At 41.8% G+C, this 27309-nt stretch overlaps 1 protein-coding gene across 3 annotated transcripts in view; it reads right to left on the minus strand.

The window, feature by feature from the left end:
* The window catches only part of IL5RA (interleukin 5 receptor subunit alpha), a 36620-nt gene extending 14123 nt beyond the window's left edge, over positions 1 to 22497 (minus strand). Inside the window, exons 1-10 of one of the 3 annotated variants that reach the window (XM_032325615.1) lie at positions 22226 to 22497; positions 20817 to 20960; positions 16631 to 16715; positions 14929 to 15074; positions 13541 to 13679; positions 10450 to 10603; positions 10188 to 10375; positions 8017 to 8162; positions 4580 to 4718; positions 2680 to 3008 (exon numbers count right to left, since the gene is read on the minus strand). In XM_032325615.1, coding sequence (XP_032181506.1) covers positions 2968 to 3008; positions 4580 to 4718; positions 8017 to 8162; positions 10188 to 10375; positions 10450 to 10603; positions 13541 to 13679; positions 14929 to 15074; positions 16631 to 16703 — 1026 coding nt within the window. In that variant the 5' untranslated portion in view covers positions 16704 to 16715; positions 20817 to 20960; positions 22226 to 22497 and the 3' untranslated portion in view covers positions 2680 to 2967. Of the gene's footprint in view, positions 1 to 2679; positions 3009 to 4579; positions 4719 to 8016; positions 8163 to 10187; positions 10376 to 10449; positions 10604 to 13540; positions 13680 to 14928; positions 15075 to 16630; positions 16716 to 20816; positions 20961 to 21923; positions 22033 to 22225 lie in introns of those variants that run through there. The other 2 variants (XM_032325595.1, XM_032325605.1) reach the window with 2 other exon arrangements.
* Positions 22498 to 27309: the final 4812 nt, after the last annotated feature.

The following is a 27309-nucleotide window of genomic DNA, read 5'->3' on the forward strand; positions in this document are numbered from 1 at the left end:
TAGCTAGTCCGCTAGTCCATTTCCCTCCGTCAGACTACGAGGACCGCATAAGGGTGAGATGGTCCCACCCTCCCCACCCCCCACCCTGCCAAACCCCCACCCCTCGAACCCCTCCCGCCCCCGCTGCTGAGAGCAAACAGTGGGCCTGCCAGGCACTAACCAGGCCTTTGAAACCACAAGAACCTGGATCTGAGGACACAGTTGACTGACCTGACTACCATGTTCACCAACCTGAAATCCCCCATTTGCAAAGAAAACCCAGAATCCCCACAAGTTCCCTCAGCCTCAGGCAAGCCCAAGTGGGCTTTTCAGGTTATCAGGTCACCTCTTTTTATTTTTTTAGACCAGTTTTGTCAGCGTTCATCTCCTTCCTCATGAAAGCCTTTTCACTTGCAGAATTCTTTTTGAAGACCTAGGGAAACTGAATTTGGGACCTCTGCCACGGTTGCCCTTCCGGTTTTCCTTTGCTCCTTTTCTCTCTGTTCTACCACAGTGAGAGAATTTAAAAAGAAAGTATGTGGTGACAAAGCAGAAAATAAAGGAGGCGAGAGCGTAGGAGGTGTCCGGGGTGAGGCTGCAGGACCTGCCCTTGGCTTCTGAGTCCGGGTGACCCGGACCAATGCATGTGTTTCCTCACATATTCACAGCCTCTCAAAGTCCACAAGAGTTGCCTGTGGGGACCTTACTTTCATCTCAACCCAAATGTTTAAACACATCCTTGATATTCTTCTTCCCCCTACTTTCCTTAAGTCCTTACAGGCTCTAGGCTGGGTCCCGTGGCTCTAAGAACCAGTCCCCCCACCGCTGCCCCAAACTGTGACGGGAGAGCTAAGGCCCGGATTTCCTCTAAAGTGTCTTGTGGAAAGAGATGCTACGAAGGCAGCAGAGGATGCAAATGCTACATATCTCAAGCCTAAAGAAATCTTTAAATTAAAAGGTGGTTTTTTGGGGGGGGGGTTGTTTTGTTTGTTTGTTTCTGGTTTTGTTTTTTTTTATTTTTGTACCTGGTATTGTCGTGACCTAGCTGGTGGCCTTCAGATAGGGCCTTCAGTGAAGTCGGGGGCAAACCCAATGGCTGGTTGGGAGGGCCATGCCTGTGATTGCGGTTAAGACCCGTCTCTGATAAGGTCTCCGAAAAACTGAGCCTGACCAGTGACAAGGCGGGAAAGGCGTGCAGGGTAGGCTCACATAACCAATACTCTCTTTTCCAAAGGGAAGGGTACAGCTGTAGGGCATTTGGTTTTCATAACTGCTCTTCTCATGCATGGTGTGTGAGGTTCATGGAGTGGGGAGGAGGAGAGAGATGAGGGACTGAAGCAAATGGAAGGCTTCATAGGACCAGGGTCAGGAGAGCAGAGGTTTAGGTAAACAGGAGACAGCAGAGATAATAGGGGAACAGAAGAATCCGGAAGTTAAGAAAGATTTGAAAAGGAGAAAGAGGAGTGAAAATTAGGAAGTTAGCTCTTAAGATAAGACGCAGAGGCCAGTCGAGGAAGGGCAGTTGATAACCAGTGTTGATAAAATGAAACCAACTGCTATTTCCATTTGAAAACAAACAGGTTTTATGTGTTGGAAATCCTAGCACAGGAGGGCCCATCTAGGGCCAAGGTTCCAGACACTTGCCTGCCGGATTCTCTCACTGTCAAAACTTAGCCTTCCTGGGTCTCACTATTGAATAACCTCGGGCTATCATGGGTTCATGAGTGAAGCAAATCTATTCCACTTTGCCGACGGATGACTATGTCACCTATTTGAGAAAATTAGCTATTAATAGCCACTTCTGGGCTGTTGGAGAACTCCAGATTTATTTAAGATCTCTGGGTCTCCATTTGCTTGTATGAAAGGAGATGGACTTAATAATACGGGAGAACGAGCTGGTATTTGAGTGGGGCTGCAGAGCGGAAATGGAAGGGGAGGGCTCCAGGGCGCCATACGTACAAGGCGGGAGAGGAGGAAGGTGTCTGAAGGAAATGAATGGAGCGACAAAGTTGCCTGATAGACTGCAAGCTGAGCGGAATTATGGTTGCATCCTCAAGGGGTAAAGAAGAGCCATGCCACGTGTCCCAGAGGAGCCCGGACTTCCTATTATGTTTATTAATCATCTTGATGAAAATGGAAAGTCTGCATTGATTAAATTCACTAATGATCCTAAACTGAGCAGGGGAGTAAATTCCAGAAACGATGGATTTGTAAGGTGAGTGGTGATATTAATCAGCTCATCTTATGAAAAGGGTGGCAGTAAATGAAATGGGATTTGCCATAGATAATGGCAGTGAGGTATACCTGGGGGGGAATTATAATGAGGCCAGTTCTGAACTAGGAAGCTGTTATTTGGGAAATAATAATGGGAGGAAAGCTCTAAAGTGGAGAGTGAATAATAAATTAAAAATAAGCTTAAAATAAATTCTCATTATGGATCACAATTTCACTCTCAGCACTTCTGTGGTGGGCTGAGGGCGTGCAGAAGAATCTTGGGGTGCAGCTTGCACATTTTGAAGTGAAGGAACTGGGAACTGGGACCCAGCGAGGTTAGGCATAGGTCACTAGTCAGGGGTGGCAAACCCAGGCTCGCTCATCACCACTCTGTACCCTGCCAGGGTGACAAGAGATCGGCACTCCTAAGACCTACATGTAGCCTGAGAATCCCTCTCAGCACAGCGCTTGGCTGGTGAGGTGTTATCTTCTGCCATCAAACGTTTGAGTCAGAGAACTAGACATTGACAGAGTCATGGCTGAAACCCAGATTTCCTGATCTGTCGCTTTTGCTCTGTAAGTTCTAAACTGTCTATGGTCAACACTGACCTGAACTTCACGATTCAAACATGCAGAAAGCAGAACCAGCATCTTAGCCAGGGTTCTCATCTTGGTTTCTGCTGTATTGGTTTGACGTCCTTGGGCAGCATGGAAAAAAATCTCTGAAGCTCTCTGTGCAGTAATGTTCGGGAGACACTCAGAAATATCAATAATTCAGAGCCAATGAGTTTTGTGCCCTTGGGGAATAACGTAGACTTAAAAAAAAAAGTGACCAAATATAAGTAATGAAAATTAAGCTTCTATCACAGGCATTTGATAAAAGGAATAATCTTGTTAAAAATTTCCTGGGACTGATTAATGTTCTCTTTTGCTCTTGGCAAGCAAAGTGAATCGACTTGGTGCAGAAGCAGCAGTGTGGAGGGAGGCTGTGTGTGTGCTGGGTCTGTGCGGCCAGGTGGGGGCATCAGCCCGGGGAGGAGAAGACAGTGGGAAGACTGGCCTTGGCACAGTTGGGAAGTAGGTGCACTTTGCCCGATCTTTGTTCCTTTTATCCTTCTTTCTTGTCCCTCTTCCCAGGAAGACTTGTGCTGCTCCTCTGAGTTCCAGTGGGGGAATATGGGAGCCACCCCTTAAGGCTGTGCTGATTGTGTGTCACACAACTCTAGGGGGTGCCATTCCCTTTTGCAAACTCTGCAACTCTGCATGGCCAGCCCCCCTGCAGACTCATAGTCCCTCTGCAGGTCTTAGGCCTTTTCTCACCTCGCCCAACCTTCTGTGGAAATCTACCTGATACGTGTCTAATCTGACTCACACCCACATAATCTAATGGGTCACTGCCCACAAATTTCCTGAAGACCCACCCATTAGCCTAAGTGAATGACTTAAATGGAAAATTTTACAACGGGCCTGAAAGAAAGCTCTCCTTAAGTACACTCTTCACATGATCAATGAATACCCCATAGGATGAGTGAGAAATAACATTCACACGCTTGACCAGCCATAGCCACACAGTTAGCTCCCAGGATCTCAACATTGTTTAATTTGTTCAGCACTTTGCGTCTTGCCATAGTCCTGTCACCCCGTGGCCTTCCGCAGGCAGCTCTGCCACTTCACATCTACCACTCACTGGGCATACAGAGTTAAGCACATTCCCCAAACTTGCAAAGCTACTTTCTCATCTGCAGAATAGGGTTGTTGGTAAGATTCACGGAGGTAATGGGCGTCAAGCAGAGAGCCGTGTTTGGCAAACAGCCATCCATAAATGTTACCTGTGATCATTGCTTTTTATTTCACGGTACCCCATGAGGCAGTGAGGTGGACATTATGTGTTTTGTCCGGGGAACCCAAGCGAAGTCAGAGGGGACTTTTTCCAAGGGTATGCAGTCATCACATACCACAGCTGGGTGTTATGTTCCTGCCACCTGGGTACGACTCCCGTGTTCCCTCCACTGTTCCGTGTTCTCATTGATCTCATGCAACACTGAGCCACGGACATCCACGTTCTCAGGCTGCCTGGTGGCAGCACACACAAGAGTTAGGTTAGCCGCTTTCTGACTGTCTACTTTGCCATAAAACATCTATGGAAACCCAGTACACCTAGGCAGTGACAAACAGGCTGTGGATTTTCTGTCTTGAAGGTGCAAGGCCACACCTGCAGGTTACGGGATCGCTGTCTGAAGCCGAGTGAGCACGGCAGCCGTCAAAAGGGCAGTAGGCTGACGGAAGAGGAGGCATTTGGGTCCATGAATGAATGTGTACACTTTCCAGGATTATTAGTGTTAACCATGAGGAAGGTCGCTCGCTTTAAAATAAACAAGAGACTCACCCACATACACTGTTTGGCTCCACTCACTCCATAACCCCGTCTGTCTGCACACAGAGCTCACTGCTGCTCTCACTTGAATGGAATACTTAGAAATATCATCAGTTATCGAGATGAATGTATTCGTTGTCATTTTTTCTGTCTAAATGGGGGGGAAAATAGCATTATAAGAATCTCTGGACATGTAATTTAAGTCATGTCAATTATCAGAATAGAAGGTTGTACCTAAGTGACATGTCTCACTGTTACCTGACCCATTGAAAATCAATAGGACGGGCACTGATTCATTTATTCTAGAAAGTTCCAGTTTGAATGTGTGGGCAGCTACCCTTTGGGGTAAGCGATCTTGTAACCAAAATAAAGAAAAGTCAATGGTAACATCTAGATGATTTGTGTGGGTCTAGTGATGTTTCCTGATGAACAGACTGGAGTGGCCAGTAGAACGCATAATCCCCCCTCATCTTGTCCCACCATATTCTGCAGTCATATTACTAGACAGTATCACTTGATTTCCATGCTCTTCAGCAAGCATCAGCAAACCACAGTGTGTGGGCCCGTCTGGCCTGCTGCCTCTTTTTGTAGGGCCTATAAGTTATCGATGGTTACTGTAACTCTCAATGATTGAAAAATATCAAAAGAGACCTCATGACACATGAAACTGAAATTTCAGTATCCACAGGTAAAGCTTTACTGGAACACACCCGTGCCTATTTGTTTACATATGTTTACTATGGCTGCTTCTGTTCCCCAGTGGTAGAGCTGAGTAATAGTGATAGAAACCATACAGCTTGCTAAGCCTAATATATCTGGCCATTTACCAAGAAAAAAAAGAAGAAGAAGAAGAAGAAGAAGTTGTTTGCCATTCCCCAATGTGTAGGAATGTCTCAAACTGAAGCCATCGGTTGGGCACCGTGATAGAGAAGAGAAAAGAGCAGAGTCCTTGAATCTAGGAAGGGCTGAGTTTGAACCCTTTACTCCAAACTACCTGCAAGGCAAATTCCTTGACCTGAGCCTCTCTTTTCTCATCCATAAAATGGGAATAACAACACCCAAGCAAGAATTATTGAACTAAATGGAAGTACCTTTGTAATTCCAAGTTTAAGAACGTACTGGGTCGAATCCTATGAAAACTATGAATATTCAACCCATCTTTGATGAGCAAAAACAGCAATGTTGGTTAGTTGAGTACAATAATAGGTGCTCAGTAAATGCTAGTTTGCCACAGGAGATCTGGGCCAACGTCTCTAGTGTGACAGTGAAGCTATTTTCTCACAAATGAGCCTTTCTCTGTTCTTCTCTCTACTGCTCAGTGCCCACACCATTCAGCTAATCCTGTAGGCCCTACACCAGAGACGTATCCCCAACACCTGCATCATGCGTTCTTCTGGGTGTGCCCCCCTTGCTCCCCTACCCCATGACCACTACCTGACGTCTTTTGTGATCTTCGGCTTGGCCCATTGCCAGAACCACTAACCCCACGTGCCTGTCCACATGCCCCCTCCACACGTGTCTATCTTTCATACTGCTACCAATATTATTCTTTGATTTTGCAGATGCAGTCGCAGTTCTGTACTGAATTGAATTCTAGAGTAGCTTTCAGTGCCTCTGGCAGTGGTTTTAAAAGGAGAAACCACTCTTTTTTTTTTTTTTTTCCTTTTAAATCTCAGTCATTCTGGGAAAAGTCCCAGTGTAGGATCTAGACTTATTATCCCAAGGTTGGCTTTATGTCCAGACCGATGCAGTTATAGCCACTTGGCTGAAGGAGCCTCGCTCTCTTATGCCTTCTGCCTAGACCCCCTGCCACTCCAAGAGCACTTGGCAGACTGCTGGGGGCCAGGAGCTATTTATTTCTGAGCCTCAGTGAGAGAAACACAGAAATTGAGAGGACAGCTTCAAAGCTGTTGTAGCGATTTGACATGGCCCCAACATCCAAGCCCATGCTTGCTGGGCTTCTCTCTGGGTATATTTGATTTTTCTAGCCTTTCCTTTTTACTGTATTTTACAAAAGAACAATTGGAAATTGAGTTAGAATTCTAATGAAAAATTAGAAATTAGAGTAGAAATTTTTTTTAAAAAAAGAAGGCCAGTCTTTCAGCATAGGTATTTTGGGAAGTGCTGGTTACAGAAGTGGGTCTCCTCTGCTCACCATGCATGTTTCTACTCCCCTTTTCTGATTTTGTCCAATTGGCCCTCAGTAGGGGGTTGCTTGGCCTACCCCCTGTGCCTGCTAAACTAGGCCCCTTGATGGCAGAGACACTATCTTCCTTATCTTTTACTTCCCACACAGAAACCAATTCCTAAGTATTGGCTGAATTAAATTGGATGGAGTGGAATTTGCTTTGCCTACTATCAGTAAGAGGCCAGCAGTAATCCTAACTTCCCTAAGCTTTGCCAGTTGAGTAACTTTGGGCCAAGAGGCTTAATCTCTTGGCCTCACTTTCCTATGTAATGGGAATGAGGGTGACTTAATGGAGTTACTGGGAAGATGGAATAAATTAGCATAATAAGGCTTGACCCAGAGCTGATGCTTCCTCAACTCTAGCCGGCTTCTCAGTTCTTTGTCCCTTCAACTTTTTGTTCCTTAGTGCTAACAAGTATATTTCAGTTGCAGTGAAGACAGAAAACATATTTACCATCTTAACTCTGGCAGTGAGTACATTCACCTTGTCGTGCAACCATTTCCAGCACTCTTGGACCCTCTGATACCGAAACTCTACTCATGAAAAACAGCCCCCACGCCCCCCCTCCTCCCAGCTCTTAGAAACCACCATTCTACTTTCTGTCTCTCTGCATTTGACTACCCTTGGTATCTCCTGTAAGTGCGGTCCTATAATATTTTTCTTGTTGTGACTGGTTTATTTCACTTAACACTGTGTCCTCCAAGGTTCATCCAGGTTGTAGTATGTGTCTGAATCCCCTTCCTTTTTAAGGTTGAACAATAGTGCATTGTATGGATAGACCACATTTTATTGATCCGTTCATCACCGGTAAGTGGACACTAGAGTTGTTTCCTCCTTTTGGCTGCTGTGAATAATGCAGCTATGAACACGGATCTGCAAATTTCTCTTTGAGATGCTGCTTACTGTTGTTTTGGATGTATACCAAGAAGTGGAATTGTTGGATCCCACAATAATTCTATTTTTGATTTTTTGAGAAACCGCCATACTGTTTTCCATAGCAGCTGCAACATTTTATATTTGCACCAACAGTCGTGCTCATGAGTTGTTATCTGATCCTTTGTGTTATTTTGAACCCAAAGTATGTCCTTTCAACACAGAATGTCAGTAAAGTTTGGTTTATTTTTACAAAACTTGCGTAGATGCAAGTTACCTTTGCCGTTGTTAGTTCCAAGTTATAAGCACAGCTGTCACTGAATAGAATTTTAAAAATGTTTCTAAGAGAATGCAATCATCAAATATTGGAATAATCTGAAGAATTACCTGAAAATAATTTTTCCTTGCATTGTAAATCTTCACTTCATATTCAAAGCAGTGAATTGGAAAGGCAGAAATGGGTTTCTCCCACTGAATAGAAAGATAGTTTCCTTCAATCTCTGCTGTGACATTCACGGGAGGATTAATTCGATCTAGGTTAGAGAATGAAAGGTCAGTGGTCTGGGCTGATAAATTCAATCCACTCATACTCCTCAAGGCATTTCTAAGATACAATCCGTTCAAGTACCTACCCTCGGGATTTAGCTGGCTGATCCCCAAGCCCAAAGACCCCAGTGGCTCACTGATGACTCCTATGTTGTAGTGCTGAAGAGATTTCTACTGGAATCTTAAAGGATTCCTATTCCAAATGCCATTGAATGGTGGGGTCCCTTTCCCCTTCAGCTCACTGCACGATCCACCTCGCTATTCCTGTTTCTCCTGCAGGACCAGACTGAGTCAACCTCATCCTGGAGAAAAATTGCTCTGGAGCTTTCCCCTGAGCCCTGCCTCTGCTGAGCCAGGTGTGTGACCCTGGCTAGTAATTTCCTCATTCTGAGCTTCAGTTTTGTTTCATTTTGTTTTGTTTGCCTTCTTTCAAGTTTGTTTGGGGGATGGAGTGGGAAGTTTCAACTTTCTCTTGTATAAAAAGAATGGATTGCACCACATTTGTCTTAATTTACAACTCTACAGTTCTCTTCCCTGACTTACCACTTGATTATCTTGTAGTGATGTGGGTGGAAATCATTTCTAAGTAAGCATTCTTCTCTTAGGTTATGTGACTTAGATCTCACAATTAATGAATCGTAGGGGCAAGCTAAGAATGGGACCTGTTGGTTCCAGAGCCTGCCATTCCCTAAGCAGATAAAAATGTAATCAAGAATGTATTTCTTTTAGTAATATGAGGAATTTATCTCAAAGAAATAAAAATCATACAGGAAAAAGAATTCCTGTGGTCTGTGTCAGGTTGTGTCCATTTTCATATTAATATTGTTTCCTAGGTCCTCCTTGGGATTTTTTATTACCAGTTTTCAGGAAAGTGACATTTTTAGGTCATTTGAGAAATGGACTATTGAATAGAATTGCATAACCTCTTTAGTGAGATGGTTCTTTAAAAGAAGTTCTATTTCATTTGATATAGATTTAGATAAATCCTGTCCCTTTAAATAATATTTTATATATTTATAATTATGTACAATTACCAGGCACTGTGCTAAGCACTGTATGGTTATTAACATACTTAATTCTCACAAAAACCTTGCAGGAAGTATTAATTTCTCCCCATTTCTTTCTAACGAGAAGACTGAGGCACAGAGGAATGACACAGCTTGTCTACAGTCCCTGAGCCAGTCAGCAGGGGAGACAGGATCCAAGCCCAGGCAGCCTGACTCCACAGCCCATGCCAGTAAATATGCCACGATCGAAATCTTGAGCGTTAGTAATAATGTGACGGGAAAGGCTCCTTATGAGTTTCATTAATACAAGTATCTAGGATGAAGGAGACTATTTCTATTTTGAGAACAGAGCAAATGAAACTTTAATATGGTCAGACCTGAGAATCACATGTTGAGCAAGGCATTTTCAGATCACCCGCAGGAGACAGACCAGAATGGCAAAGGATCCTAAGAGGAAAGCATGAGGAATTGGGAGTGGGAAGCCTGCAGAGGAGAAATCTCAGGATAAGAAAGCTGGCTGTCTTTGGCTAGCTCTAAGACCGTCTTGGGATGGAGATGAGAATTATTTGGAGGTGGTACCAGTCCATCACAGGACCGATGGACAAAAATATCGAGTCAGAGCTGAGAAGGGGCTGCTCCCTCCAGCAGTGAGTTCACGTGCCTGGTTCAGTGATTCTCATGTGGTAGAGATTCTGTCCTACGTGGGACATTTAGAAATACTGGGAGACATTTTGTTGTCACAGCTTGTGGGGGAGGATGCTGGTCTAGTAGGTAGAGACCAAGGATGATGCTCAAAATCCTGCAAGGCACAGGTCAGCTCCTGTGAGACAGTTACCCGACCAGGAATATCGGTGGTGCTGAGGCTGAGAAAGCTGGTCCCTGTGATCGTCAGGCAGGGGACAGATGGTCACTTAGTATTGGAAAATTAGTCAAACTAGGTGATCTTGAGAACGCCATCTAATGCTGGGATTTGGTTATCTCAGCTCTGAGTTGAGTCTACATTACCAATTGCATGCAGAGCAAACAGCTGATCTAAAGGCTTGATTGCGGCACGTTGGCTGGAGCCATTAGCGTGCACCGCCAGCAAGTCACTCCCTCGGCTTCTGATAAACGTCCTCGGAAACCAGCACGCGATGTTTCTCTTCAGTGTGTCTTTCCTGTACTCCTGGCATTCTTCGGTCGAGGAACCATACCTAAATGGCAACACTCATAAGTGGTTAAGACGAGAGGAAAAAATGCATTTGCATAAGTAAAAATAGGTACTCACCTATAGTAGAAGAAGTATTGGGTATCCTTGGGGGCATCCTTGCCAACGAGCCAGGTACAGTAAAGAGAAACTTGGTATGGCCTTAACGGATTAGAGTTATTTAACATGGTCGTCGTAGTACACGTTAAATTCACAACTGAGGTTCCAGGAGACCCTGGATAGTCAATAAGAGGGTCAAAAATAAGAATAAAACATTGCCACAACAGCTCTTAAATTTTGCCCTTTCTCTGAAACTGTAGTGATTGGGAACATCTTACCAGGAAAAAAAGTAATTGTTACCACAAGATTTACAGAAACCTACTGGCAAAGGGCCAGCTTATGAGGGGGTGAAGCTAGGATTCCAGAGGCTGAGTTTCTGGCATTGAACTTTCTGGCTACTTTGGACTAAGGAGGTGTGCGTGTGGGATTTCATATTTGTATTAAACTTTAAGAGCAGTGCAAGAGGTTGTTATTCAGGCCTTGGGGCCCAGGAACTTTGATATCCTAATGCCACATTTTTCATTTATTCATTCATTCATTCATTTATTTATTTATTTATTTATTTATTTATTTATTTATTTGACAGAGATCACAAGTAGGCAGAGAGGCAAGCAGAGAGAGAGAGGGGGAAGCTGGCTCCCTGCTGAGCAGAGAGCCCGATGCGGGGCTTGATCTCAGGACCCTGAGATCATGACCTGAGCTGAAGGCAGGGGCTTAACCCACTGAGCCCCCCAGGAGCCCCTAATGCCACATTTTTCTATAATGAGCTGTGATACCTTGAAGCCCACTCTTCTGGACCTCAGATTTTCCAGCTGTAAACAGGAGAGTTGTCAAAGAAAGGTCTCCAGTGCTGCTTTCCATCCTAGAAATATGTGATTCATTAGGTCGCACCCAAATGGGTCCTGAATAACAGAGATTGCTGCTCCAAGGGAAGTGGGTGCTGGCAGCACCGAAAAAATAACAATACTCCCTCCTGCACCTGGGGGCTCAGTGGGTTAAGCATTTGTCTTTGGCTCAGGTTATGATCCCAGGGTCCGGGGATGGAACCCCACATCAGGCCCCCTGCTCAGTGGGGAGTCTGCTTCTCCCTCTCCCCACCCCTGCTCTTGCTCTCTCGCTGTGTCTGCTGCTATCTCTCTCTGTCTCAAATAAATACCTAAAATATTTAAAAAACAAAAACAAAACATTCCCTTGGAGAGTCTATGCACACTAGTCTGTTGAAGTCAGCTTTACTGTGCAAAGATATTAAAGAATCATGCAATTTTTCACCAAATGCATTATGTTCACTTCACCCAGAATTTGTGAAGATTTGACCTGAAAGCCTTGTTTCCATTTCAAACCACATTGTCACCATGTTAACTAGGGCTCTCTTCTGAACACATGTGGTGAAACTGGCCTTGTGGTTGTTCACAGGAGGGGAAAAACACTTTGTGCTGAGGGCCAGGGAGGACCTCATCAAAGTGGGAGCCCTTAGATTGAGTCTCAAATGATAGAAGGGGTCTTTTTAGCTTAGTTTAAGTCAATTCTGTGATCACATTTATCACTGTCGGCCAGGGTAGTTCAAAGCAGAGAAGAAGACAGGCTCCTCTTGTCTGCAGAGAATTTGGACAAAAGGGACACTAGCTACTTTGTGTTATTACCACACACTGCCGGATAGGTTTTTTCTGTATATTCAAATCTGACAAAGGTACACGGACTTAACGTGGATGCCTTGCACTCAGTGTGCTGTTGCACACACAAATATAGTTTGGAGTCTCCTGTTATCTGTTTGTCTCCTACCTCTCTTCCAAGGAATTATTTGGTATGAATTCAGTTTGATTCAAGGGAGAGTTAATTTTTCATTCATGTCACCATATATTGACATGCTCAGAGAATAATTAGAATTGAGGACACATGATTCTGAGGTAGCCACACAGAGGTCTGTATTTGTGACCTTGTGTCTGTCTACCTTAGATTAGTCTCTGAACTTGAATCAAGGCCATTGTGCATTGGCTGCTCCATGGTCTTTGCAGCGTGTTCTCATGAGTGAACAGAAAGATGTTCACAGTGCCGCTCTCCATCATCGATGCAACTCAGGGGTTGTGTCGCCATTGCATTTAGTGAGGTGACAAGATAATGGTTGGACGATTACCTGCAGGCCAGATGGGCCAAAACAGCTATTACTAGGAACACTCACACGAGCTGGGACACAGTGATCCTTCTCTCTTTCCCGTGTGTGTGTGTGTGTGTGTGTGGTTTTTCCAAGGGTTTAATCACAGGTATCACTGATTCTACATATCAGAAACCCCAGTTTTCCACAGAGGACAGTATAGACAGTGGCTGCTGTCTATCCTCGTTACTCACGGTGGGTTGTTCAGTGTTGTGGCTTCTGTGAACCATCAGAAGCTTCCTTCAGTTTGCTCTGACACATCCTAGAGTGTGCGGAGCGGCATAGACAGGACGGGGGGATTGCTCCTTCTGGAAGGTTGTATTGCTTGCTCTCCCGGCCCAGTAAAGCATGAGACACTGTCCCTGCTGCCCACCCCCGCAAGGCTTATATCCAGAGGTGGCAGTGTATAAAGCTATTAATTTGTGAAAGATAGAGGCATATGTGCCAAATGAGTAACACAGCCCATGAATGGGTTTTGAGGAGGAAGAGCCTTCTTCGGTGTATAGGATGAAAAATAAAAGGGCTTTATAAAGGAGGTGCATTTTGATTTGGGCTTTGAGGTATGGGAAGGATTCAGAAAAGTAGGCAGAGGGGAATCCAAGAAAGCAAAGTCTCTGAGGGAAGAAAAAGCTGCTTCAGAAGAGGGGGTGCAGGGGCAGAGTCCATGTTAGAAATCTGTCTGAGAAAAGCAGAGGAATCGTGTTGGGTATGGTTGGAAAATGTCTTACAGCCCAATTATGAAAGACCTCATTGGCCGTGATTTTGCTGATGACCCTGTGATGTGGGAGCCGGGAAGTGAGACGTGCGAGCTGTGTGCAGGGGTGCACCAGATGAAATGGGGTGGGTTATGAGTTAGGAGGAACTGCCGACTGACTGTGGAAAAGAAAAACCAATTACTTTTCCAGCTTTGCCTGATCTGCAAAGTCAGGAATACGATGTGAGGCTGTTAGGCACCCATCTTACCCGGAGGGGCTTTAAGCTCCGCAGAAACCCAGTTGCTTGCGAGGAGGGAGTGGCCGTCCCACGGAATGGTCTGCACACTTGCTGAAAAGCCTTGATGAAGAACGGTTACACGTTTGCTTTCAGTGTTTCTGGTTTCATACTAAAAATAAACCCCACAAGTCATGATACAGAAAAGGGAAAGAGCATTAAAAGAGCTATTTTAATCTGATAGGCATTTTCTTCCACTCTTTCAACGGCACATAAATAAAAGGCAATGAACTAGTTTGGATAGAACAAAATTAAGCACGTGATTTCACAGGTACATATCTGCTTATCCCCAAACTCATCAAATTAGGTAAATACATACAGCTTTTTATACACCACTCATACCACAACAAAGTTAATTTTTTTTAAAATGAGCAAGTAAATAAATGACCCAATTCTAGCATTTGGGTGTTAAAAAAAAAAAGGTACAATAATATATAACGATTTATCAGTGATAGATGAACACATTCCTATAAAAACAAACAAAATACTATGATTAGGGCTCACATTCACCTCAGCCATCTCTCTAGTCCCAGTCTCTTCTGCAGAGGGTACTTTCTAAGGGAAAATTCTCTAGAATTCCATATTGAAAGTAAAAGCAGCTAATACTGGGGCACCTGGGTGGCTCAGTGGGTTAAGCCTCTGCCTTTGGCTCAGGTCATGATCTCAGGGTCCTGGAATCGAGCCCCATGTCAGACTCTCTGCTCAGTAGGGAGCCTCTTCGCCCTCTCCCTCTGCTCCTCCACTCCTGGTTGTGCTTTCGCTCTCTTGCTCTCTCTCTCTCTCTCTCAAATAAACAAAATCTTAAAAAAAAAAAAATAAAGCTAATACTAATTGCGTCTTCCTTCATCTCACTTTACTACGCATGTCCTAAGTATTGGGGGCTTTAACATAATCCCCTCAATGGGATACGGAAAAGCCCTGTCTCTGAGATGTGTAGTGACTGGCCCAAGGTTGCCAAGGCAGGAAGTGGCGGACCCTGGATTTGAACTTGGCTTCTCTGGCTAGGCCTCCGGCCGCTTCCCATTTTACTCCACTGCTCTCTTCCCTATCTTTTTCTCTTTGCCTATTTTCAAGTATCAAATCTGTTTTACCTTCACATTCACTACACTTTCTTTTCTTGGTGAAAGAATCAGGGCAAAGTTAAAAGTTTGTGCTGCTGCGGAATGCCTAGCAACACGCCTGGCAATAGTTCACTGTCATTTCAACAGGCGCCCTACTCTGCTCAGAGTCTAACAGAAAACCCTTGAGTCCATATGTTTGCGGGGGAGGAGGGTGACTTAAAAAAGTTCATTCGCTGGGGAAAAAGCAGTCAGTGTTAAAATGGACTCTGAATAAAGACGACTTTCAGAATAAATACTTACATCTTCTTCTTGCGGAGCATTTATTCTCACGCGATAGCCCAGCTCCACATTCCCTGGCTCTTGATCAGGATTTGGTTCCCAGCGCAAAAGAACTTGGGCTAGACCAATAACGTTGATGGTGAAATTGGTAGGTGGGAGAAGTAAAGCTGTTGGTGAAAAGGAGCCACGTGATGTTCGATTGCATGAAGGTGGCACTTTTAAATTGCCCAAGACCTTCAGGGTGTAGTATAGGATTTTACGAGTATTAGAAGGTATAAGATGGAAATAATTTTGGAAACACAGTTGCTTAAAACTGCTTTTAATTCATTATCTTTCTAACTTTGCCCAGGTCTTTCCCTAAAGCATATGCAGGTTTTTTTTTTTTAACTGAAATATGAATACTTTAATATGTCATTTATTGTAAATACAGTCTTCAGGCTGAGGGCCATTATCTATAAATCGGCTGGAAAAACTTACTGGTTTGTGGCTAGAATTTGTTCTAATGACATGGAAGAAAATAGGATAGAAAATATCAGGGTTTATGACATATAATGACTATGTTTCATAAGCCTCTTTTTTCTACTACATCAATGTACTTCAATATTTGTATTTTCACTGGTTCTTGAAGTAAAATTAATTTATTTCTCATTATGATTCAAAGTCAAAACAATTTGTGAGCAAAACTACTTAGACCTTAATAGAAAAAAGGGTTTTTTCTTTGAACCACTGTTTTCAAAATAAAAACTTGCCTTTAAATTACAAAATCAATGCCTGCTCATTTTAGGAATTTTGGAAAGCACAGGTGAGCAAAAAGAAAAAGAAAAATTACCTCTAATCCTGCAACGGAAAATAGTGTTAATATGTGATACATTCATTATTTTCTGTCCTTGGCATATGTTGCTACAACTTTTTAAATTGCTTCCTAAAACTAGGACAATATTGTACACACTATTAGGAAACTGAATTTTATTCACTTACTACATGGTTCAGGTATTTCCATTGACCTTTAATTTTGAATAGCCTTGTACAACTCTGCATCCGTACCTGCCACATATGGCTTGTAGGACTTTATCTATAAAACACTGTCCACTATGGTAGCCACTGGCCATATACGGTTATTTAAATGTGAGTTAAACCAAATGTTCCTTACCTTAGTTGCATGAGCCATATTTCAAGCACTCTGTGTCACTTACGTGTAGTGTCTTCTCTATTACAGAATGATATAGAATAGTGTCCTTATCATAGAAAGTTCTCTTAGACAACACTACATACAGACTGTGTGATAATTTTCTTTTTTTAGACTCTGTCCTTATACCAAATCCATAGATTAACAAGTTTCTGAACCAAAACATAGTGGAAGTTTTTTATTCTTTGGTTGTGAGGACTCGTAACCAACCCCTTGCATGGGAAGCCATTCCACACATGGGCCCCAGCTCCCTTCCACAGAGCCCATGCGCCCACACTCCGAATAGAATTCCCCGTTGTCATCAAATGTGCATTCCAGCCAACTTTGTTTTCTTCAAGTATTAGTGTGTTTAAAGAGTTTGGATTCTGATAAGAATAAGTATTCTTCTTTTAACAATCCATACATAGGTTTCAAACTGAGGGATTTTTTAAGAGAAAAAAATAAGGCTATCATTTTTTGTTATATATATACATATATATGTATATATATATAATTTTTTTAAAAGAAACACTGCTGAATTTGATAGGTGGTACCTACATTTTTTATCAGGAAGTGAGTCTGCTCTCAGTATCACCACAGCCCACAACAGAATCAGTGATGCAGACGCCATGATAATCCCATCCTACGGAAGACAGAAGGATGAAGATCCAAATCACCACCAGAGGCCATTTTTAAGAGAAACTGGAAGCTACCTTTTACTGTAAAATGTAGACCTTTTCCCATCTAACATTATGAACTATCTGTTATGTGCTAAAAATACAAATAGGAACAAATCTTGGGTTTTGTCTTTAAAAAGTGGATCCATAGTCTGAAGGGCAGGATGAAATGTACATGAATAATTGTAGTCCAGTTAAACACTGTTGCAATAAAGGTGTGAATGGGATACAGTAAGAACCAAGAGATTTTTGAATGGACTCCAGAAGGATTAACTAGAGTTCTTTTTATTTTTTTCCCCCTAAAGATTTATTTATGTATTTTAGGGGGAAAAAGAGAGAACAGGGGAGAGGGGTAGAGAAAATGGGAAAGTTCCATGTGGACTTGGGCTAAGCACGGAGCCCAGCAACGCAAGGCTCAGTCTTATGACCCCAAGATCACAACCTGACCAATCACTCCACTGACTGAGCCACCCAGGCGTCCCTTAACGAGAGCTCTTGACACACAAAGGGGAAAGGCAGTCCTTGTGGAATCCACAGCAAGGGCAAAGCCAGAAGAACAGAAATTAAGTGGGTGAGTTCGGGTACTGAGCAGGAAACCAGAGCAGATCTTTGAACAGTAAAAATTCTGGATACTGTTAATCAGATAGAAGATTCTAATTTTAATTAACAAGTATTTAAGTATGAGCCAACATGACAAGAAACTTGAAAACAATTTTAATGTGAGGAAGAGACACTTTGTGTCACAAAACTTGGAATAAACTTATGACACTTTGAGCTTTGGAGAGGTTAAATATTTTGATGAATCCAAATAGGGGCAGGCGGTAAAAGGAATTAAAAACACAGTTAGAGGCCTAAAGAAAATAAACACCGGCTTGCTACCTACTTGAAACAACTGGACAATGAAACGGGCTCTAGAGTTGTAACGTTGTGATAAATCAACATGGCAGCCTGGAAAGTGTGGGTGTTAATGTCAGCATCCTGTTGGACACGATGTCTAAGAAGGGAGTGGATGCCTTGTTGGGAATTATCAATTAGAAATCTTGAGGGTTTCCTCTGGAGATACTGAAAGGCATTTTTCATATGGACTGTATTTCAAGGAACAAAGAATTTTAACAGCTTCCCGGTGTTGTGTGCTACCCTGGATTTTACAAAGCAGTTCTTCCTTTCATCTCTCATGCCTCCTTTTATTCCGTGGGTGGCCCACATGGTTATTAGCCAGTTGACAATGAAGAAAAAGAGTCTGAAAACTTAAATAATCTTCCAAAGATCAAACATCTAGTAGATAATGGAACTTAGACGTAATCTTGGATCTTCCAACAGCAAAGCCTATGCTCTGTACTAATTTAAATGACTTCAAGTATTCAGTTTAAAATTTTATTTGAAAAAGGACACCTAGCTGGCTCAGTTGGAAAAGCATGTGACTCTTGGCCTCAGGGTCATAAGTTTGAGTCCCACATTGGGTATAATGATTATGTAAAAATACAATGTTTTTTTAGAAAGCTTATTTAAAAGGATTGGTATTTGCAAATATAATGGTGGCAGAACCACAGAAGATGACTTTTAGCTAAATGGAGAAAAAAGAAATTCTGTTTTTGTTAAATAAATATTTTATTTATTTATTTGACAGACAGAGAGGGAACACAAGCAGGGGGAGTGGGAGAGGGAGAAGCAGGCTTCCTGCTGAGCAGGGAGCCGATGTGGGGCTCTATCCCAGGACCCCAGGATCATGACATGAGCCAAAGGGAGACGCTTAAGGACTGAACCACCCAGGCGCCCGAATAAAGAAATTTTTAATTATTATTTTTGAGCTTACTATTTAGTCAACTTACTACTTTACTTACTACTATCACTCTTAACTTTATAACGAAATCAGTAAAATATCTCAATACAGAACAAACATAGCAATGTTATACAAATCATTCAATTTCTTTTTGAAATAGAGAATTGCTAATCAGAATTGTGCTACTTTTGATAAAAAATAATGTTCTCTTACTCCGATCTCACACTGTAGAAACAGGACTTTAAAAATGACAAGAACAATAAAAGGTATTTTAATACTTTAATATTTTTCAACAAGTAAGAATTTTAAGGAGTAACAGGGAAGCATTAGTAATTTGCTGAGATGCAAAGATACAAAAATAAAACTAAAAAAAACCTTCAACAAATAACAATAAAGACAGTTTCCTCTGCAAGGTAAGGTCACGTCTTTGAAACGTCAGCATTTCCTGAAATGTTATATATGCACTAACTTTGCACTAATTGTCATTAAGAGGAATTCTAGGTCAGAAAAAAAAAAATGCAAGGTTGATATTCCCTAGCGACCTGTACTGACTGGCAAAGTAAATAGTATGTTATGACCAAACATGTATTTGTTCTTTGCAGTTAAGTAATTGAAAGATAAAACTGTTGAGTGTCTAAGTGGGGAGATAATTGAATATTTTACATAACCAAGCACCTTCCCCTCGAATTCATTACATATTCCAACATCATAGCTGCTGAAAATGGAATTACGTTTTGTATTCAATCACTCAAAATTTTTCTGATGATTATTATTATTTTGGGGGGCTATTAAACAGCCATACCCTTTTTTCTCATCTCATTGCGATATTTTCCATTCAAAAAGGTGACACAACAAAATTACGTGTTCTACAGACAACACAAGATACTCAAATAGAAGTCAAAATATTAGTGAGAATGGCAATTTTTTTGTGAGCCAGCTAAATTCCCCCCAAGACTGGGTATTACTGGAGCTTTGGCAGTTGACCCGGGTTTTCCGTAATCCTGTTCATTCTCTGTTCTGTTCCCTGAAAGCTCCTCCAGCCTTTGTCCGTGATCCCTTATTATTTCTGGTCTCAGGCATAGCAATTACCACCGCTGAAAAAACAACCCAAATCTCTCCAGGCTGTGTCTTTAATCCAACGGTATATTGTTAAATAGATGTCAGCTGGGCAACCTTTCACTGTAGAAATACAGAGCTACCTCTCTAGCTTAAAAAAATATATATCAAAATGACAATATGATCGATTACTTATGGCTACCAATTAAAATCCACCAGAAAGCTATCAAGTTGTTAAAATAACATTCAAATTAAGCAGAATGAAGCAAACTTGGACTTAATTACAATCATCACAAATACAAGCTCGGTTTTCTTAGAGATATCATAGGTTATTTGTTCCTGTGACATTTCACCGAGTCTACATAAAATTCCTCGAGTGCCTTCTAAGAATCTGCCTTCTGATAAGTGTTCTATTGGAAATTTGGGAGAAAACAGGAGCATAACCTCTTGCACTACAGATGTTTGTAGAAAGTTGGGTAAAGTTTTGGCAATTGGCAATGGATTTCCCCAGTGTTCCTACGAATTGGTCAAATTCTACTGAAGTTCAGACTTAAGAATATTTTCCCCTCTTTTTTTCTTCTCAACTTATTATTATTATTATTTTTTGCCTGGGGCATTTGTTTTATAACCAAAGTTGTATAGGCAACCCTGTTTTTAGAGCATTTTTGAGTCACTTGTGGTGACATCTAATTCCAGACTCAACCTCAGTGCACAGAAATTGAAAAGCAACGGAGAGGATTCATGCTCTGTTAGGCTCTTAAAAGTAAAGAGTTTACTTTTTTACTTCCTCTTTTTTTCCCTGTACAGTGTAATCAGCAATAAAACTCATCTCTTGAGTGATGAAAAATAAATAACCCAGGGTGTAAAATGCAAAGGACACATTTAACGTTTAGGTATATTGCATTACCCCCCAAATGAAAACCCGTGCAAGCTTCCTAAAAATATAAATGAGTGATAAGGACTGCGTATAATGCATGCAGTTTTTTTCTTCTTACTCCTGGATTTTAGTCAATTTTTTGAAATAGTCATAAAATATAAGTCATGGGTTCAAATTGTTGCCCTATACATTCATAAACAATCTTTAGGCAAGGTAGGAATGGTGCTCCCTTGGGAAAATGAAGGAAGAAGGACTTCGCTGCTAATCTCCCAACAGTGGTTAAAAATCTCCCAGCTAATCCCGTGTGGTATGATTTGCCATCCTGCATCCCTGCTTCCCCACTCCTGGCCATACCTGCCTCTGGTGATCCTCTTGTTTCCAACCACCGTGCTCAATAGCAGAGGGCCAGGGCTAGATCCATCCTGTCCGTGCGTTTGGCTGCAGCCCCAGCCCCTAGCACAGCATTAGGCACAGGGCAGATGCTTGAAGTGCTTGGTCCTGTAAAGAATAGAGGCAAATTAATACTCTACCAAGTCAGTAGGCTAAAACCTAGCCTGGGGAAAAACAGATCAGAGCACAGAAGGCTGGGAGCATGTTAACAAGCCTGGTCCATTTCAGGGGCGGGGGTGGGGTGTGTGTGTGTGTGTGTGTGTGTGTGTGTGTGTGTGTTACATTTGGTACCTTGCCTAAAAATTTCCGCCAGTAGCATTTCATGTAATGAAAACAAATGAGATGATTTGATCTCCAAATCTTTCTTTAATTTTGAAAGGCAAACTTTTAACAAATAGCTACACACCTTAATATATTTTTCAGTAACTACAAAAGAGAACACAACCTTTCATACAAAATAAAAATTGTACCAGGTAATGAAATTTTTGGCATGATAATCCGTTAAATTGAGTATTGAATACATTAATCAGTATGGCTATAAAAGCGGTCACTCTTCACGTGTTCATGAATGTTAGGCTCATGGGGTATTGAAGGATTTTTAGTTTCCTTTTTTAAAAAAAATTTTCATTCAATCTATTTCTCCTGTATAAATAAAAATTTTAAAAAATTATGTTGCTTTGGGTAAATAACAAAACCAAGTGAGATATTTTAGCTATTTTTGTTTTAGATACTTCAAATTATTTTACATCTTGTATCAAGTCAAACAATCTTGAAAAATCCCCGAATCCCCAGGAGAGACAAAAAGCAGAATGACTTCAGTTAGATACAATGCAATCATCTCCTTTTTGCCGTTGTTCCTTAATGTGTGGCTTTCTTAATTAACTCTGAAATGTCCTCACAAAGATATTTCATTAACTGCTATACCCTGTTTTCTAACCTCAGGTATTTTCTGAGAAATCTTGGCAGAGTCTATATTTTCCTTTTAATCCCTAAAGTACCTGCAGCAGTGGAAAACCATTCTCCCATATAAGGGTCAACAAAAACCATAGGTGTCTTGTTAATATGACTCACCTGGCCATGGACTTGCTCTCCTCAGTTACTTAGCTGAGTTATCAGGGCGCAAGAATAGAGTGCCATTCCCAGAATTGATATGAGCTGCCTGACAGATGTTTTATAGCACCATTATTAGTTCTGCCCCTGCTTATAATGGTCACAAGGGGTTTTGTTTCCCCTTTCTCTTTAAAAATTCACCATATTTTTAGAAATCATTATTTCCCCCTTTTCCTATTCTCCTTCCCCCCTTCCCCACGTACTGAAATTCTTAGGAGGTGGAGCACAGGGCGATCTTAGAGGAAAAAAAGGCATTTGCTCACTTTGCGATGAATCAGCCTTGGATCCCCACTCAGTGAGAAGTGTGCTGGCCGTGCCATCAGGAGCAGCTGCGAGGGCATTGAAAATGAATCTTCTTATCTCTGGGTGTACTTTTTGACTTAGAGGCGGTTCTCCTTCACTGTTTCATCATCACAGCTGTAAGGGTTGCACACTCCCGGGCCGTTTGCTTGTTTGCCATGGGTGTAAAACAGAGCTTCTCTGAGCACATTTCCAGGGAGCCTTTGTAAGAGCAGTTATGGACCGAGCCTCAAGAGCAACCCCCGGAGGAATGAAGTGAAAGGATCTCTCTTGTTCCGATAGCCACTATCTGATAACGGTCTGTCTGCATTTTCATTCTCTTTCAAGAGGTTTGGCTCTCTGTTCAGGAGCTGAAAGTAACATTTACTCATGGGTGACAAGGTCAAGTGTTCTGTGGGTGGTCTCGAGCACTGCATGTCTGCGTTCTTCATAGGCTTCATTCAGCCAAGGTATGCGTTGTGCCTCTGTCACCCACACAGTGCTGGGCACATGGGAGGACAAGCAGAATAGGTGTGTCTTTGTGCGGCGCGATAGCAGCACTTCTCAGGCCTAAGAGAATGTCTTAGGCTTTTTCCTCTTCACTAGCCGGCCCAGCACTGCAATACTTGTGTGTGCCAGGGGCAGGGCGAGTTTCTGAGTGTGATAAACTGCTGGCTAGCCCACCTAGGAGCTCAGTGTAGCCCTGCTCATTCTATAAAGATTGTGATAGACAGTGGCAGTTGGGTCAGCGCCACAGCCCAGGACCTTGTTCCCTCCTGTCAACTCCCAGGTTCCAGCAGAATGCCTCCGCTGTCCTCGGGATGCTCTAACTGAAGTAAACTGAGTTGCGTTTTTTTTTTTTTTTTTGCTTTGTTTCATTTCTGTCTAGGAATTTTGAGGTGACTGACTAGCAAAGCTAATTTAAAAAAATGGGGCCTAGGGTGTGGATGGATAAGAATAGCACTTATTAGGATGCCTGGGGTGGCTCAGTTGGTTAAGCATCTGCCTTCTGCTCAGGTCATGATCCCTTGGTCTTGGAATGGAGCCTCTTGTAGGCTGTGAGCTCAGCAGGGAGTGTGCTTCTCCCTCTCCCTCTGTGTGCATTCTTTCTTTCTCTTACTCACTCTCAAATAAATAAATAAAATCTTTTAAAAAAGTGGGGGCTGCCTGGGTGGCTCAGTGGGTTAAAGCCTCTGCCTTTGGCTCAGGTCATGATCTCAGGGTCCTGGGATCGAGCTCCATATTGGGCTCTCTGCTCAGCAGGGACCCTGCTTCTCCCTCTCTCTCTGCCTGCTTATCTGCCTACTTGTGATCTCCATCTGTCAAATAAATAAATAAAATCTTAAAAAAAAAAGAATAGCACTTACGGTATTAAGTATCTGAGCCAAAAAATAAAAAAATAAAAAAAAAAGTATCTGAGCCAGGTACCAGTTATTGCCTTTGTAAGGGGACCCCCGCTCTTAGCCCAAGGAGCTGAGTGACAGTGGCCAATGAGAAGCCAATGCAGGAGGAAGGGGGAGCAAGGGCCGGGAGGCAAGGAGGCAGTTGCCAGGTGAGATCAGTTCTACTTGCAAGACGAGGAACCACACGCACCCTGAATGAGACTTCCAGGAGGCTCAGTGTAGGTAATGTGCAAGGACTGTGAGTGGGGTTCTTAAGGTACCTGTTGTAGCAGTTGCCAAAATGAAACTGGTCAATCATTATTGGATGACCTGAAAAAATGCGATTTTTCCCTGGAGAAGAGGGAAGTGGCAGAGAGACATCCATTTATTTGCTAAGAAGCACCCAGAAGCGTTGAAATAGAGATCAGCCTCTGACATACTCTAGGTCGTCCCGCACATCTAATGTCAGTTGTAGTGTACTTGTCACTATGGAAGCCCTAAAATAGGTATTAATTTTTGCGAGGGCCAGAATTTCTGGCCTGAGAGTCTGCTTTCATGTTCTATTTCTTATATTCAGTTACTCGAGAAGTAGTTACTGAATGTGTCTGTGCACAGCATCAGGCACTGTTAAGGACATAGAATTAGATTTGGCTACTAGCCTGGATACCATCTTCTTGAATATCTGATCTTCTATCAATAATATCTTTTATCAATAATAACTTTAAAAATGCACTCACATTTTGTCTCCATGTCCTATTTCCACTGTAGCCTGAAGGAAAATGAGTGCTTTGTGAAGTTAACTTGGCAACAGTTTTCTTCTTTAGAATAAACTGTAAATGTCAAAAGATAGTGTAGTGGAATATGCTGGAAGAATCCCCCAAATTGTTTTTTTTGTTTTGTTTTGTTTTAAAGTAAAGTCAAATTTGCCTGTATTCTTTTAGAAGAAAAGCAATCTGAGTTCATCCAAATAATATAGGTGAAAATATGAATAAAAGAACAGGAAGGAACACAGGATTCGGTGGTCCCACCTTGGACTCCAGTTGTAGAAGTTTACTACAGGTGTCTATAAATAGGAATCCATTTCATGGAAATATGAAATGGAGACCAAGATTTATATGAGAGAAAAAGAGTGAAACTCATTATATCTTTACTTGTCATAGGAAAAATAATACAGGGACAGTTGGAGAAAGATAACTTTCAAAGGTTGAAATATGTAGATAATAGAGTTTATCAAGAACTTTTAATAATACAGGGTACTATGGAAAGATGCTAAGTAAAAACAACAGACCAACTATACATATATGAATAGATTTTTTTCATAATCTCATTTTTAATCAAAAGACCAAACTGATCGGAGCAGTTATCTCTAAGTGGTAGGTTATTAGTTAGCTATTGCTGCGAACACCCACCCACAAACACCACAGTGGTAAACATTGATAAGCATGTATTTCTTGCCCAAGTGCCTGAGTTTTGACTAGACTCTGGCTAAATTTGGCTGGGTTCCAGATCAGAGTGGGGTCATGTGTATTCTACACATCTGTCATTCTCTTGGAACCAATAGCTACCCAAGATGGATTCTTTCTATGGTGATTGCAAATGTTCAAGAGAGCAGGACCAGCTGTGCAAGCCTATTTTAAGTATCTCCTTATGTCACGTTCATTGACATCCCAAAAGTCAGGACAGATGACATGGCCACCCCCAGAATCAAGGGGACCCAGCCCACAGTGTACTCCCCCACCATGATAAAGCTATGAGAAGAGTGTGAATGTGTAGAACTGCTAGAGGGCAGTGAAGAATTGGAACCAAAGGCTCGTCTACTGCAGTGGGATTAACATATCCCTCAATTTTCTTCTTATGTTCCTATATGTATAAATATTGTATGCTGTATAAATGCAAGAAAAAATAAAGTACTAGAGACATACAGACTAATGGAATAGAACTGAGAGTTCAGAAATGAGCTCTCATGTTTATGATTGGATTCTTGACAAGGATGCCGAGGCAATTCAATGAAGAAAGAACTGTCTTTTTAGCAAATGGCATGTAAATATGTGAAAGAATGGTGTTCAACTCATAGCTCATACCACGTACAAAAATTAACTCCAAAGAAATCAAATACTTAAAAGTGAGAACTAAAACTCTAAAACTCATAGAAGAAAATATAGGTATGAATCTTAGTGACCTCACATTAGACAGTGGTTCCTTGAACATGATACAAAAGCAGTGGAAGAAAAGGTAGGTCTGTCAGACTTCAGTGGAATTAAAAGCTTTTGTGCTGCAAAGGATACCAGAAAGAAAGTGAGGATAATCCACTGAATGGAGGAAAATATTTACAAATTACATATCTGGTAAGGGACTTGTAACCAGGAAAAAAAACAAAGAAATCTTACAACTCACCAATGAGAAGACAAATACCCCAATGAAAAATGGACAAAAATATTTGAATGGACATGTCTCCAAAGTAGATGCCCCAGTAGGCAGCAGGTGCATAAAAAGGTGCTCAACGTCATCCACTGGAAAAATGCAGATCAAAACCAGGAGGAGATACCTCTTCACATCCACTAGGATGGTTAAAGTAAAAAAGACAGCTAATGGTGTTGCTGAGGATGTGGAGAAATTAGAAACTTCATAGGTTCTGGGTGAAACCTGTTGGTTCCCACTGTTGGTGGGAATGTGAAAATGGTACAGATGCTTTGGAAAACAGTCTGGCAGTTTCTCAGAAAGTTAAACATAGAATTACTGTATGAATCAGCAATTGCATTCCTAGGCAAATACCCAAAAGAATTGAAGATCTATATCTGCACAAAAGTTTGTATGCGAATGTTCATAGCAGTATTATTCATAATAGCCAAAAAGTGGAAATAACACAGTGCTTGTCAATCAATGATTAAGAAAAAAACCACCCAAAACGTGGTATATCCATGCAATGGACGGGGTGCCTGGGTGGCTCAGTCAAGCGTCCGACTCTTGGTTTCAGCTCAGGTGGTGATATCAGGGGGGAGTCTGCTTGAAGAATCTCTCTTTTCCTCTCTCACCATCCCCCACCCTTGCTCACTCTTTCTCTCTCTCAAAAGATAAAAATCAAAATAAAGCAAATCCTTGAAAACCTGAAGTTAAGTGAAAGAAGCTAGTTCACGAAAGATCACGTATTTTATGATTCTTGTATGAAATGTCTAGAATAGGCAAATTCATAGAGGTAGAGGGTATATTAGTGATTGCATAGGTATGGTTGGGGGAGCGTGGGCAAAATGAAAAGTGACTGCCAATGGTGATGGGAAATGTCCCTAATTGTGGTGGTGATTGCCAACTTGGAGACTAGGCTAAAAATCATTGAGTTACATACTTCATAGAGGTGACTTTTATGATGCGAATACATCTCATTAAAACTGTGATTTATTTAAATATTTTTGGAAGATGCCTTAACAGGATTTAAATAGAATCCTAAGTAATTATTAGAATAATTCCAGCATAAAATCAATGTGTAGGTTTACCACGTGTAGCTAAAATTAAGAACATATCTTGCTTCAAGAAAGAATCCCAGTGGCTTAAGCATCTTGAGTTGTTAGTGACCAGTTCTTCTTTTTACTATTGCTTTTATTATTTTTTCACTTGTATTGAGGTAGAATTGACATATAACATTATCTAAGTTGGTGTACAACATAATGATTTGTAGTAACTACATATTACAA

Source organism: Mustela erminea, chromosome 1 (genome assembly GCF_009829155.1).
Source record: "Mustela erminea isolate mMusErm1 chromosome 1, mMusErm1.Pri, whole genome shotgun sequence".
In the NCBI taxonomy this organism is placed as follows: domain Eukaryota; kingdom Metazoa; phylum Chordata; class Mammalia; order Carnivora; family Mustelidae; genus Mustela; species Mustela erminea.